This window comes from Cupressus sempervirens, chromosome 9 (assembly GCF_028749045.1).
Source record: "Cupressus sempervirens isolate cs-2001-9-10 chromosome 9, ASM2874904v1, whole genome shotgun sequence".
NCBI lineage: Eukaryota > Viridiplantae > Streptophyta > Pinopsida > Cupressales > Cupressaceae > Cupressus > Cupressus sempervirens.
Genome location: NC_143126.1, coordinates 801,560,531 through 801,576,909, shown reverse-complemented (window position 1 = coordinate 801,576,909; position 16,379 = coordinate 801,560,531). Strand labels below are relative to the sequence as shown.

Sequence of the window (16,379 nt, the reverse complement as noted above, 5' to 3'; positions counted from 1 at the left end):
TTATCTTCTATTTAATGATTTTATTGTGTCTTTAAGCTTTATTCAATAATGGGTGCATAGAATGTTCTTTAAATCCTAAAAAATCTCAAAATTTCAAGGTTTTTTCACTTTGCCGAGTCTCGGCCAAGTCACTGCCGAATCCGAGTTGGGTCACGAGTCAAGTTACCCTTGCCGAGTCCAAGCCAGGTCCGAGTCATGTTACTTTGGTCTTGACACGAGGCGTTTGCGCTGGCAATATATGGCAAGCCACATGGAGTGTTGGCGTGTACTGTTGAGTCACGATCTATGCTCTGTCAGCAGCTTACGTAGAGCATGATGCAGTTGCCACGTGGCGGCTGAGGTCATTGTACCTGATGTGTCGGCCCGCTAACTTGGCGTGCACGTGGTTGTCCGAGTGTGCAGGGTTGCAAACGAGGCGCCGTTGTCGCATGTGGAGAATAGACGTGGCGTAGTGCAAAGAAGGCCACGTGGAGGAGTCTTCTACTAACGCGTGGAGAGTGTGCAGACTAGCGGCTTCGCCAGAAAATATTTTACGTTACCGAAAACTAGTCTAAGTCATCGGCGGTGCGAGGCAGCAAGAGTCGAGGCCAGGAACTTGTTCACGGTGGCTGGTGCATGGTTTAAGGTTCCGCAGAAGTTGCAGATGTTGTAATCTCCAAATTGAGGGCCGGCGAGTTTTAAAAACGGCCGCAGGGGGTGGATCGGATTCCTCTTTGTCGAGTGCCAAGAAATCTTTTTGCAGTGAAACACCTTTTGTTGGCAACATGGGTTTATCCCACATTCATTGTGGGAATGACTTTGGCAATGTTAAAAAACTAGAACCCATACTGATTAAATAACAAAGCCGCCGATGGTATTGTGTAAGCCGGATGTTGGCTAGGCCGCGGTTTGGTAACCGTAGATGAGTTAAAAGGTCGCTGTAATTGTGTGATTGTCGGCCAATGGTGAAGTGTCCGCTGTGAATGAAGTCCATTTGCGAAATGCCACGGATTAAAAAGGAATATTCTCTGTGGGGGCAAGGGTTTCACCACTCGATTCCTACAAAAAAAAATCTATGCAAGCCTGATTGGCTAAAAAGAATTTGAAACTTTGCAGACGAAAATTCTGAAAAAGCTGATGGATTTGCAGAGAAAAAAAATTTGGATCTAAAGAATAAATTGCAGATCTAAAAAAAGATCACACCGGATTTGCAAATTGGGTCTTCGAGCGCCAGTTTGCTAAAAGAAATTTGCCTCAAATTCAACTATGGCCTAAGGTAGGTGAATTTATAGTCGATTTTCACCAAATCGAGATTCTGGACGCAATGGCGAAGTCCGCTTTGGCTCTAGACGCTCTCAATGACTGCGATAATCCGTATCTGGGTCGAGATGTCCTTAGAGAGGTGAAGCAAGATTGGTCTCGAACAGCAATGAGAAGAGAAATTCCCTCGGCTCTAATACCATGTAAGAATTTTCCTTAGGACATAATCACCCAAGATCAAGAAGCTCAAGCACTAGCACAAAATGGACCAATAAAGTATGATCAGAATAACAATATGAAATTGAATTGATGTACATACACACTAGGAGTGCCTGAGTATAAAGGCCTCTAGAATGACTAGGAGTCAGCACAATGATAAGTCTCACAACTAAGCACATGTCCACTAAGAGTGGATTGAGCACAAAAGTTAGTGCGATGATGAGAGGATAAGCTTACATAGGTGTGCCACGTAAAAAGATGTTGTAAACACTATGTGCTTAATTAGAGTGAGAACAACTATGTTGTCTACATGACAACTCATATAAATATGCAAACTCCTGTGTTCTAGACACCATGTGCTAAATTAGAGTTGCTAACTGTTGTGTTGTCAACAAAACAACTCATATGAGTATGCATACTCCTAGGTGTCTAACTAATGAATAATAAAATAATGCATTAACCTAAGTAAACTTAAGTAAAGTGTAATAATAATTAATTATTTACACTAACAAAAATACCAAATATAAATAGAATTTTTCAGAATCACACAAATATTTTTAAAGCATGTCAATATTGATTACCTGAATCCGAAAAATGGGACTCCTATCATTCCACACCCATACACTTGCCTTACCTCATTGTAATCATTAATGTGTCTTTCTGACTGATTCATAACATAATGTGATTTTTTTTAAAGAAAAAAAACAAAGGAAAAGATTGGAAAATAAACATAAGATGTAGAAGATAGCTAACATCAACATGAAGACTGAGTTTATCGAGTTGGTCATTGTATTGTGGCAAAGCCTGAACCATCTTCTGCATATCCCTAGTTGAAATTTCACCGCCATCTCTTCATCAACAAAAGCATGATTCCCAACTGAAATATGTTAGTAAAGCATTTTGAAAGGGAATGAGTAATATATTTAATTAAGCAAAAACAATATGCTTTTTAAGCAAAACCTTGGAGTATATTTTCAACCCATGTTTAATCCAATCAAAGCTTCCAACATAATGGTTTGAAAATTATTCTATGAAAAGGAAAGGAAAACTACAAATTAAATGCATATGGGACAATTACAGAATATAACATTTAGACTCCAATAAAATATTTAGTTGAACAAAAACAATATGCTTTTTAAGCAAAACCTTCGAGTAGATTTTCAACCCATGTTTAATCCAATCAGCACTTCCAACATAATGGATTGGAAAGTATTCTATGAAAAGGAATAGAAAACTGCAAATAAAAAGCATTTGGGACAGCTACAGTATATAATATTTGAACACTCTACATACTGTCTATGTAGAAAATTCTATACAGTATCAATGCAATGCTTCTAAAGCACAATATTCCTACATAAAAATGCAAAAATATGAATTAAACATTACTATTGATTAAAGAAAGAGCGAAACATTCAAAGAGTCAAAAATTGCCATCCACAAAAAACAAACTGACAATTAGAATTTTTTATAGATTGATTCAGTCAAGCTCTTCTTGCAATCCAATCCAGTTACTGCATTTACTAAAAGGATAATTTTGTAAAATTAGGGTAAATATAAACACTCCTACTTCTTATTACAAAAAAAAGTAACAGAGTACATATATAGGTCAAAGATGTATACATCTAGTACTTGAAATGGGAGTTATAAAACAAAGTATAGCAGTATAAGAAATTGAATTGCAAAACTGCAAATGTCAAAACACTAAATACTTGTACATTGAATATCAAATTACTAGTTTGAAATTAGAATATAGAATAGAATTTCAATTTGATAAAAGAAATTGTTGAATTGGTAAATGGAAGGTTTCTATCACATAAAAAATATCAGGAGGATAATTATAATGAGTAGCATGATATCAAAAAATGTACAAATTGTACCTACCAAAAAAAAATTGTACAAATAGTACTGAAGGGACGCCTCTAATCATCCCTCAAGGGGAACTCCTCGTGGTCACATTTGACAAACAAACACCAACCTACCCTGCATTTCAAGGCACTATATCCTCATCATCATCAATATGCGATGGCCCCTCTAGCTCTACATTCCATTGAACTACTGAGGCTTGTACAGCCACTAGCTTCTCCTCTCCCAAAGGCTAAGTAGTAGATCCTGATTCAGGTTCAGACTCGGACTTGTAGTCTAGTTTGGATATTTGGCGAAAAAATAATTTGGTCGGATTCTAGTATCACAGGAACATATGTAGACATTTTTGAAATATATGTATGTATGCATATTCATAAATTCATAAATGTAACATGTCAATGTCATTCATCATTTGTTTAAAGTTTCAAACCTTCAAACTTTAAACTTTAAACATATAATAATGATAAGTTAGAAGCTAGATTCTCATTAAATGATAAATACATAGCTGTAAATATATGATTATATCATATTCATACTTTGCAAAAGTCCCAAAATGTCATTGCATGCTGAGAATTTGAAACACCAGCCATAATTTAAAACTAAAACACTAAACTTAACATCCAATTCCATATTCTTCTTCAGGCAAGCTTTATTGGTTGAATCAGGGTCTAGAAGGTTCATATTACGGTTTGTTTCACTTTAGTTTCAAAAAATATGAAAAGGCAAAGAAGGACACATCAAAGGGCAGAGGGTTGAAGTAATCTAATATTCAAGAAGGCTACTGGTGTTGTTTGATGGACATTGTGAAGAGCCACTTCACAGGTTCTAGCCGCGCTTCAGATATTTCATTCCCACATGTAGCAATGATGAACGGGATTTTGCATGGCAGGGTATATGACTAGCCAGCATTGTTGGTCGAACAGATGTCAAAATTTATGACATTGTAGCACAAGACATTCTACATGCTGCATTATTCCATCAGCCTGTTCTTGGATGCAACAACGCGGATGATCCCTAATGATGCACTGGAGGCCAAACCGGAACCACTCATGCCTAATGAACCACCGATTATGCAGTAGAAGCATTTGGATACACTTGGCACCAAGACCATCGGACAAAAACGACCAAGGCCAAACGGTGGAAACATAGATAGTGGTCAAGAGGAGACTTCTTCAGAGCAGAGTGGGACCGTTGGGGAAGGGGAAGAGGATGAGGAGGTAGAGGTGATTATAGCTACGCCATTGAGATTCCCATGACCTGTACTCTCAGCTACAGCACATTTGGCTCCTATTGGCATACATGGTATTTTGGGTTTTGGACAGCTTAGGCAGCCAATGGTGATGACACCAACTTTGGCTGTGACGCAGCTCACTCTAGAAACATGAGCTATTCTGGAGGCAATAGCGAAGGCACATCCATTACCAACGGAGATAGCCGCTCTGGAGGTGTAACGATGGAGCAAGCTCGTAAGACTTTACTAGAGGTAGGAGATGAGACATTGGTACCTGATACTAAGATGGACCCTGGTATGGAGAGCTGAGTAGAGGCTTTGACTCATGACATAGTGAAGTTATACAAGGAGGCGTATTACACCCTTCGGAGGAGCCAGGCAAATCAAGTAACAACTGAGAGGAGTCGAGAGGAGTCAGCTACCAGGTTAGCCACGGAGAGGGTAGCCTGGGAATCCGAGAGGGCAGCCTTCTTAGACAGACAAAGTCAACTACAGAAGTTGGCAACAGAAAAGGAACAAGTAGTAGCAGAAAAGGAACAAGTGGTAGCAGAGAAGGAGAAAGAGTTGGAAGAAATTGCAAGGATGATGCAATCAGCTTTAGAGATTCAAATGGAAGTAGAAGCAAAATTGAAGGTCAAGAAAGAGCAAGTCCACAAACTACGGGCGGAGCTGAACGAGTTGAGGGCACAGATGGCCACTATGCCAAGGACGCATCCCTCTGTTTAGTATTTATGCATTGATGTACTTAGTTTATTTTGAGTTTTGTTGTATTGTCATCCGGAGATGACTTTTCTTTTGGGGAGGATGATGTTGTCAGTAAAATCTATAGTATAACCAATGGGTAGAATAAGTATCCGAACGGGCGCGTGACGCTTAAGTCACCCCTTCGGAAAGGTATATGTACACCGTTTGAAATGAACTTTGGATCATCGTTGTAATCATTGGAGTTATTGTAATAAGCATATTGCGTATATGAATAAAGTATTTGTTCTACGTTATATCGTGCTATACTACCTGTTAATTATCCTTTTACCCTGTACGATAAACAGCCCAAACCCACGAATTCCCACATATTCCTCTCGATTTTGTTGAGGTTTTGGCAAGTTTTCATAATGGAATCTGAATTCGATTCCAAGACCCTACCAAAGTCTAGGAGTCCAAATCTGGATCACACCAAAACCAAGATTAAGGAGTTTTTGGAAGAATCCAGTATCTTAGCCTAAAGGTAAGTGTGTTCCTCTTAAGAGAGTGGATGAAGCTATATGTAGAGTAATTTCTCTCTACAACTAAAGAACTAAAAACCTTAGATAGCAGACAAATAGCTAAAATGGTAGTCATTGACTTTTGCATTTCATGACAGTTCCACCACAATAGTCATTGATTTTTGCACTCCATGACAGTTCCACCACAAATCAAGTCCTCTTGTGCCATAGTTCTCATGTTTATCTTTGCTACGTTCAAGTACTACCCAAGAGTAGCAAACTTTGTCCACTTAGTGCAAATTTGCCAAGCACTTTCAGCATTGTTCATTTTATCAATGCACATAAAGAACCCTGCCTTTTCCTCATCATCCTAAATTAGTGTAATTTTACCAAGCCTAGGCATGTAACACTTTGGATTTCATGCACAAGAAGCCATCTAAAAGGAAGTGTTCAGCTTGTCCCATTTCCACTAAATGATTGGCTAGTGTGCTCCTTGTAGAATGTTAAAAAGGGGTCCTCTTCCACAACAACCTCATCTAGTCAAGCATAGAATTGATGCAGTCATACACATCTTTAGGGGTGGTGTTGATAAGATTTTTGTTCCACTACAACATGCAAAAATTGAATACTTAGCATTCCAAACGAAACGCCAAATCTCCAACTCTATCTTGAAGAAGGATGCTCATATGCTAAATAATTTATATGGACTGTATAATCAAATGAGTCAAACCCAAAGTTCCTTCTTGTGGATTTTCAATCAGTTTATTGGTGCGATATTTTTGTTATCACAAAAAGGGACTTACGTTATTCATTCAATGCATACCAAATTGACAATGAGGTCTTCCAACCAAACGACTTCCAAAGATAAGGGTATAGAAAGTCTAGTCTAGTCCCAAAATGCAAGAAATTGTTGATGTCTTTGTGACTCTACTAGACTTAGTTTAGCCATCGACATCAACCAAGCTAGCACAATCTCCTAAGGTAAATGTAAGATATTCAAACTACCAATATTCCATTAAAATAATTTATTCATGCATATCAATGTGCAAGCAATAATCAAGGTTAAGCTTACGATTGTGCCAATTGACCATGCAAGGAAAACCTACAATGAACAAGCAACTAATGCTTTGGTCAAAGCAAGTTCACTAAAGATACATACAAAATATCTTCCATTAAACTAAATACTACTTCTAATCAAAATATAATAAAATCTACTCTAAATGAGGGATTGTCTTAACCATGCAATACTCAAAGAAACACAAGTAATCCACTATGGAGACCAGCAATAAATCAACAATTACTTTGATAGCATTATCGAAACAATTTCAACAAAGTCTCACCCTTAGCTAATCTAATCTAATCTTCTCTCTAATTTCCTAATCTCATGAGTAACAAATGAGAAGGCCTTGGCTTTTTACAATTGTTAATACAATGAGGGGCCAAGATCAATTTGAGATCAAGGGCCAAGATTTATCCATTACAAGACCTAATTAGCATTGCCACCACTATCATGCAATTACATGAAGGTGACACCTTGTAGGCTAGTACGAAAATTACAATGCTTTTGAGAACCAATGAGAAAACAAATAAGGTACAGGCACTAGATGCCTTCAACATTTACACTTGGCATCATGTGATTGAATGTTCTTAAATATGTGCTACAGGAGCCTTCTTATTGTTTAAAGATGAGTGTGTGCCACCTTAGCATCCTTATCTCATGGACCTGATCAAATCTTTGGTGATGAGAAAATGTCTCTTGATACTCAATGCTATAAAGCTTTCGATTGTGATGGCATAATCCCAAACTACTTCATCTTCTCAAATTTTATCCATCTAAAAATCTTCTCATTGTCATGATTTTGAACTTGTTTGTACTCGCAGTCTTGATGTTTCTTCAATGCCTTGACCTTGATCCTCTTGAAGTGATGAAATCTTCATTTAGTTGGATCTTTCAAAGTCAACTTAGATTTACAAAGGAAATTCAAGTTGGTGATGATTTTCTCTGATTATTTAGTGTAGGCTTGCAAACTTGTTCTTATTTTTTAGTGAACTTCGTCCTGATCTTATCTTGAATTTGCACTTTCAATTTGAGCATCATTTTTCTTGTCCTTGAGCATCTTCTAGCTTTAAATTTTAAGTTCAATCTTGTAGCATTTGTTCTTTTTGGCATTATGATTGAGGATTTGCATACCATCCCTATTCTAATCTTCCAAATTGCTCCAATGAGTGCATCTCGATTCAGCCCTCCCTCAATCATAGTCACATTACAAAAACAAAAGGAGCAAATACATTAAGCTCATAAAATGATAAGCATCTAGTTAAAGGATATGACATCAAAAATTTGAGGCAACCATAAGCAATTTTCCCATGAATTCATAGGTATAGCCTCTTTATTTTAACACATTGAGGAAGTGTCATTAAGGCAATTCATTATCCTTGATTTATACTCTATGTAACTTTATGTTACATCCCAATTTATGATCTAACTTGAAATATAGCAGTTGAGGTTTGCATGAAGTCAGTTGGCAATTTAATTTGTTATAATCTAGCAAAATGGTAAGCTAGTTAGTCGTTGTGATTTCAAGTGAAGATGACATGTTAGTTGATCGTTAATCACAAATTCATGGAATTGAGAAGAAGGTTAACTACTATGATTATTTATGATTAAATAATTTATAATTTAATTACGGAGAAATTCCTTGCAGAAAACATGTCGAAGGGGTGGAAGCATTGTCAGAAAAGAATTAGGCATGGCATCACCATCATTGGGCAAACGGGTAGAAGACCTGGCGATTTTGAAACAGAATACATCTGTAGAGCCGTGTGAGTTATTTAAATAATTAATTTAATTAAAATAATTAAGTTAAAATATAAAACATCTCTCAAAGGATTTTAATTTATCTTTCACCATATTATTTTAATAATAATTTAAATATCTGCATATAATATAGAATGATTTGGCATCATTATAATTTAATAATAAATTGACGTTCTTATGTAAATATAAATATAAGATTATAATAATGTTTGAATTATAATAATTGTATTATTATAATTTTCAAATTTTAATCTTCCAATTCTATTCTCTCCCTTTTATTATTCTTGCCTTTAACTGATTATTATTTGGCATGTTCAATCGAATTTATGTTTTGAATTCGTATAGACTTCTTGGGAATTCAAATGGATTCTTGTAACTGCAAGAAGTCGTAAAGTCAAGCTCTTTTTTTTTATATAGTCTCATATCGTATTACAACCCAATGCTTTTCCTTTGTCTTATTTCCATATCGTCTCCTTGCTATCGAAGGTTCTCAAGACAGCTGAGAACGATATCAATTTCTATTACTGCTTATTCGTCCGTCTCAAATCTCTTTGATATTTCTTGTCGTGGGTTTTAGATTGGAAGTATTTTTCTCAACAACTAAGCAAGCCGAACTGCAGTAGAAGTGTCACGTAAGACTCTAAAAATACCTTGTGTTATTTCCATATGCCTTGTCTGTAGTAAAACGTGCAGAATAGCAATTATTATCTACAGATATCCTCTTTACTTCTTTTCAAATCATAACATTGGTCGTTTATCTTTTGTGCCGATAATACATAGGAACCATAGCACTGTTATATATCTATATATTCTGGTACGAATTCAAGAAGATAATTAATAGAACTGTATTCATGAAGTCTGCATTATGATGTTTTACTCCGCCCTAAAAGATTACCATTTCTTTATAACCATTTATCTCAAAATTAAAAATACATTTTTTATTTTTCTTTTACAAGATGATAACAAGAAAGTGGAATACCAATGCATTCACTAGGCATTGATGCTATCATAGGTGAAGAAGGTGTAAAACAATGTTGTGAATAAATTAAAAAAATGTGTTCCATCTCTTCTCTTTTCTGATTTAGTATTCATCCATAGCCGGCTAGGCATAATAGTTAGTGATTAATATATAATACTAGTTGTTGGTTTTTCTAAAGTACATCAAAAATTATTAATCGAGTAACCTTGAGAATACATCCATTATAAGTTCAAATGGCAGTTGTTTAAAATCTTGATTAATTTCATAAATCAACATGCTTCTCCGAACAATCCAGAATAATATTAACACTGAGGAATTCACCAACAGAGAAGCCATGAAATGGTGAAGAGGTGGAGATAATCTACAAGAACACGGAAGAGAATTCAGTTATGATTAAATTAAGTAATTAAGCATTTGATTTTTGAAATCTTTAAAGAACATAATTTGTCAACAGAGAGTGCAAAATGATGGTTGTATGTAATCTTCTTGAATAATTGATAGAGCCGTCTGCTTTGAGAATTCCGAATACCCGGGACTCACGCAGTTGTGTAGCCAAGAAGATGGGTGATGAGGTGTGAGAAAGGAATCATCATTAATATGAATCAATATCAGTTATGACATTTCAATATTTATCATTTAATATGAAATAATTCATAGCTCAAGCATACTCCTGTTATTGCGATCTTTTGTTGTCAAATCGTATGGTGAGTTTATTACCAGGAAGCCCAGTGGATGGCAAGATGACCCTGTCTATTCCAAGTAGAGAGGGTCTTCCTCATTAAAGATCGTGTGGGGAGAAGTTGTGGTCCGAGGTTGGGTGGTTAAGCCCTTGACAATGTTTCACCTCTCCCCAAGATGTCAGTCGTGAGTCAAGTAGAGATAAGCTATGCAGTCAATTGTTTAATGGAAACAGGTAATATCACTTTTATTTATGAGGTAAGATTAAATTGAGTTATTTCATTGTTATTGTTATTTTACACCTAGATATAAAAGATAGATTCATGGATTGCTTTTCATTTATATGAATATCGAATATAAGTATATTTCTAATCTTGAGATACTGTCACAGTTAAGTAATCGGAAGGAAAGGAATCTGAAGCCCTAATTGATTGATAGCTGGAACCCTAAATGATACAGCAGTATCGGAAGCCTTAACTGAATCCAGTGGTAATGGAAGCCATAATTGAATCCATGGTATTGGAAGCCTTAATTGAATCAATGGTATCGAAAGCCCTAATTGAATCCATGGTATCGGAAGCCCTATTTGAATCAATGGTAACGGAAGCCCTAATTGAATCCATGGTATTGGAAGCCCTATTTGAATTAGTGGTATCGGAAGCCCTAAGTGATACAACAGTATTAGAAGCCCTAAAAGACTCCAATGGTAATCGATGCCCTAGTGATTTCAGTGGTATGTGATGCCCTAATTTTAAATATAGAGATATTTAATTGTGATCATCATTTGATTTTGAGATAACGGTTTTAGATGATAGTCGTCATGTGAAATTGTTATAGTGTATTTGAGGACTAACCCGAGTGGTTGCAGAAGCATCCTTAGTTTGATTTCGATCTTAGTTTTCCCAAGGTATGTGGTTTTCAATTTTTGTAGTAATTTCGTTGATGGTATTTCAAGTTTATAGTTAAGAAATTTTGTCTAACTTTTTTCTTTAACGGTAATCTTATTCACATGAACATGAATGATATAACTGTCTTTCTATGAAACGAAGTAATAACTATATTCTTTGAGTATGATAAATGTTAATTTAGACCCTAGAAAACCGAATGTTACACTTTATTTGTGTGTTTCTTTTGAAGGCTTCCATCAAGTTTAATCCCCAATGTTTGCGAGAAAGAGTTTTTCTTCTCTAACTGCAGACACTTGATTTTGGTAAACTTTCTCAAATGGAGTTGCCTAGCTCAAGTTTGGAAGGAAAAGATACGGTTTTTTAGCACGAAAACACGTCGTAGTTAAAAAACCTCCAAAAGTGGTCTTTTATTGGCAATTGTATCAAATAAATTATATTATCATTTAAAGTGGATTTTGGCATCCATTTTAAAATTTTAGCTCATTTTGAATTGATTTGACCATAGTTTTTAATGTTCTACGAATATTTGTCTTTTAAGTCTATTTTCATGTTACTTAAATGAAAACTATAGTGATTTATTATATTTAATTACATGAGACATTTAAAATGCATAAAAGTAGGGTTTTATCACTTAAAGCATATATCAACATGCAAAACAACTATTAAAACCCCACTACCAATAAATATAAGTCCTAAATGCAAATAAGTGGATTTTTGAAGGCAAAAACATGTTATTTTATCACTTAAGTGCTTAAAACTAGGGAATTTGAACGCAGAAGAAAATGTTATTGCACCTTTAAAGTTTATTAATATGTTTCTTGACTTGAATTGGTGTTAAAATGCATATAGGTGGGAACTTTGAACCCAAAACCACATGCATTATCAAAAGCATATGTTATTCTTCCACAAAAACACGTCATTACTTCTTCAATAAGAGGTTTTTGATATGTTAATGTATATGGTGGGCTCTTTGGTCTCCAAAACACATGCTTTTCATCCCAAAAAGCACGTCATTACTTGTTTTTGAAGGTAAGTGCCTAGAGGTGGCAATTTTCAAATCAAAAGCACATGCTTTTGTAACCAAAAAGCAAGGCATTACTTTCTTTACATAAATTCTCGACCAAAAAGCATACGGGTGGCAATTTAGACTCAAAAGCATGTGCTTTGGTCACCACAAAAAGTGTCATTAGTCATTTTATAATCATTGACCTTGAGGGTGGTGATTTTACGTTCAAAAGCACATGCTCTTCATTCCAAAAAGCACGCTTTTTACTCCATTTTCAAGCATTTTGAAGAGGTGCCGATTTTGGATATGAAAATACATATTTTAAGCGCCAAAAAGTATGTCTTTGCTCATTTTGCAAGGCTTTTATGTTTATCCAAGCATGGGCGGTGCTTTTTAGACCAACACATGTTTTTGACTTGCAAAAACCCACCAATTTGGGCATTTTTTTGTGAGAAATGGGATTTGCAGCAAACAATCACTCATATCTTGCCCAATACTTCATGGATTTTAAAGATCTTTGGATCATTTTTACATGGATTCATCCAAGGATCATTCCTAGCTATTCAAAAGTGCAGTTTAAAGAGGTTTTTTTCATTCTACAACCCATCTAGGACACATTTTTGTCCAAAAACACTTGTATTTGAGCAATTCTCTTCATCAAATCATCAACTCTTTGGCTCAAGGTAAGTTATAAACAATTGGCTTTCATTTTTAGCTTCAATACAACTCTTTCAAGTTACATATTATGCTTTGGACGCTATTTTCAATAAGCATTGCATATTGCACATTGCTTGGTCAAAACCGTTGCTAAAATGATACAATCCTAATCTCTAACTTCCTAGACTTGGCAAGCTATGGATTTTGATTCAAATTTTGCAAAGATGGAGTCAAGATTTAAAGTCTATTTAACTCTCCATCTTGCAACCATTTTAAATCAAGAAATCTCTTTGCATTCACTTCTAGATTAGTTTGCAAGAGATTAAAAGACATCTTCCCTTGCTTCTTGAAGAAATAGGTATGATTCTTTTTCATTTTCATAGGACTTTTTTGTATAGATTTGTTGTCCTGTTTATGCAAGTCTTGTCATTTCAATTTCCAGATTTGCATGATGTCTATGATGTGCTCCTTCTATTCTCTACAAATTCTCTAAGCTGTACGTGCAAGCACCTCATCCTGCTTGTACATGCAGTCACGATTTTAAAAAGGTCTTTGAAAAACACTCTCATAAAGTGAGTTCTTTTACCACATGCTTTTGCTTCCTAAAATCCTACTTTCAGGCTTGCATACACTTTAATCACATTTTACATATCATCGACACATGACTTCAAAACTAATACAGGTGGTTGCTTGAATGTGCTTAAAAATTTATTTATGATGAAAATATAAAGTCTCATTATAAATAAGCATCCTTCCACTCATTTTCATGCATTTTCTATGCAACGCCATTGCTGTCCACATGTACTTTCACATTCTAAAAACCCATTTTTGGGTATTCCATCATAAAAACACATGCTTTTTAGCTGAATTTTTTGCATACATCCACTGTCCCAATAACTTCCAGCTATACCTTCCATGCACAAGTCCCTTATTCCATGCTTGAACACTCAAAAATTCACCATGGATCCCCCTCTTAAACATGTATTTATACTGTCCAATTTTCATGTCAAAGTTGTTTGCACATACACACTAGTCATGATAGAGGGTGTAACTCCAAGTAAAGGTAAAGAAAGACAGAAAACGAAATACCAATATGATCAGTATCACAACTCCATGTCTCCTTCATGAGTCACTTCCTATAGTGAAGGCACTAAGGAGACCAATATCTCACACTTGAATATCGAGGATTTCTTGAAGAGAGTAGATGATGCATCCACAAGTGATATGTTGTAAATCAAATAAAGTGGCATTCATCTAGTTTCCACATTCTCTTTGGCTGCTGCTCATGAGCCCGAACTCACATTTGCCTGTGCCAAGAATCTAGATGTTCCATCAAGAACAATTAGAGATCAAGATGGGAAGACCATCATCAATTTGGATCCCGTAACTCTTGACCAAATCTTCCAAGTTCTACCCACTCCATTAGTGACTAACATTGCTAAACAAGACTTGGAAAGATGGAATAGTAATATGGCTATATGCAGTAGTTATGTGAATGTCAATTGGTTAATAACCAAGAGACCATATCTTGTTAGATGGCCAAAGGGTGTGCACCATTTCCACTTCAAAGAAGAAACCAATGATCTCATCAATTTTCTTAGTCGCATCGTCAAACTTGAAGAAACCAATGTCTTTGAGTCATGGATGTACAAATATACATCTCTCATCGTCTATTAAAAACAAGAGAAAATCGTTTAGGAAGAGATGACAAGTGACATGTTATTGGAGAAGTTATCCCAACTCTCTTCGACTGACACTTTCTATATTAACTCTTATATGGTATACATTGTTTCTGTCGTGGGTTCATTCTTAGGTCTATCTACTAGAGGTGACTACATGAAAGTGTCAGTTTCAGAGTATTTTGACCACTCACCTTGAGATACAGTCGCATGCACTAAAGGAGAGTACAGGATGCCTTCTTTGGGCATTATATGTGCTTATTCAACAAGGATCTACCAAAGAAATGGGTGTCTAAAGCATGGGTAGAACTCAATGAATATAGTTGTCACTTCCTCCAATTTCCCAACTTTACCTACATGAGAGTTGGTTATTTTAGAGATAAGCCATACACTCTTCCACAATATCCTACTGATGGTGGTACAATTATACCACTCTCTTTGCATAGGCCAAGCGTTGGTATTTCATCATTGTATCCTTTAAAGATCAATGGCTATTCACTGGATATAATGCCAAAGGTCAAGAACATGGAGTTTTAACAACAAAGGATCACTTTGAAGAAGTTCATGGCGCGTGCTTGCTTTGATTGGCAAGGAATGAATGATAAATTGATAAAATCTTACATTCATGTTTGTTGCCAAGTTTTAGTCCTACCCTTGTAAAACTTAAAGTCATTGGTATTAAGTGAATCTGTGTCCAAGTGTGATGTCTAAGTATCCTTTAGGTTACTTACTTCTCATCTTTCTTGAGTACCTCACTTTGTTTGCTTTCCGGGTCTCCTAATCATGCTGCGCGGGTTTTCTATTTTTCCAATGTGCAAGGGGTCTAAGTTGGGATGTGTTTTGGCATCTTCCCAATGAGAAGAAAGTTATCCATGTTTCACCATTTGCTATCTTGCTTCAACATCCCTCTTTCCTACAGGTTCTGAGCAATCAAACTGGTTTTCCTAATTGGTGAACTTAATCAAGTATGTATCCAAAAACATGAAGCCATGAAAGTTATCAAGAAGCTGTGTCTACGATTATGTCATAATGGAACGATTTTGGAACAAAGGTTATTGACTTGATCAAGGACCCGCAAAGCCATGAATTAAAGTCAGGAAGAAGGCCATTCATATTGAAGAGATAAAATTCTTCTTTCACAAGGAAAAGCAGATCAATCGGTTTTCCGCTGCACACTAATTGACGCGAAGGTGTTTTGTTTTGCTTCCGAAACTGCAATGGTTTATGTGAAACCCAAGCCTTTACATACAAGCAATAAGAGAACGATGTCAAATGAACTATTTTGAGGTCTTAATCAATGAGGCATGCTCGAGATCTAGCTTTGAGGCCATCAGATTGAGGTTAAAAGGAAAGTGTTGTTAGCTTTACTTTATTCTGAGAAATGTTGCTCAGAAAGGGGTTTTCCGTCCCTAGGTAATGAAAGAGGAAACTTCTCCAAAAGCTTTGAAAACAGAAAGACAAACCACCTTAAAGTGCAAATATTCTCTGGAAATGCTCAAAAGGTACTTCCGAAAAAGTCAGTGGTAAGAATGTGAAAAAATGAAGTGCCCAAGAATGAAGTGCGCAAGCTAACAAAGAATCACTCCCCGCATTGCGATTCCGAATAGAAAAAAGTGGGTTTGTGGAAATGCTAAGTTCCTCTTTCTCCCCCGCAGAACTTAAAGACTTGTTAAGTGATTTTTCGAATTATCACTTTAAGTAAAGTAATAGAGCTTCCGGAAATGCAAGTTTTTATGTGCAAATGAACAGAAACTTCAAATAGCCGCTGATCATTGAATTAAATGTAAATCCTACCGTTATAATCGCTGGTCGAACTTAATTTTGTTCATGTGGTGCCAATGTTCTAATTCCTATACTTATTTCATCGAAATTGCCTGCAATTGATTTCTTCAAGTGTATT

At 35.9% G+C, this 16,379-nt stretch overlaps 1 protein-coding gene across 1 annotated transcript in view; it reads right to left on the bottom strand.

The window, feature by feature from the left end:
- LOC149541130 (SNARE-interacting protein KEULE-like) overlaps nt 1–16,379 on the bottom strand; it is a 292,714-nt gene that overhangs the window by 138,104 nt on the left and 138,231 nt on the right. The window contains exon 13 of the mRNA XM_089802124.1: nt 2,212–2,308. Coding sequence (XP_089658250.1) covers nt 2,212–2,308 — 97 coding nt within the window. The remainder of the gene's footprint in view (nt 1–2,211; nt 2,309–16,379) is intronic.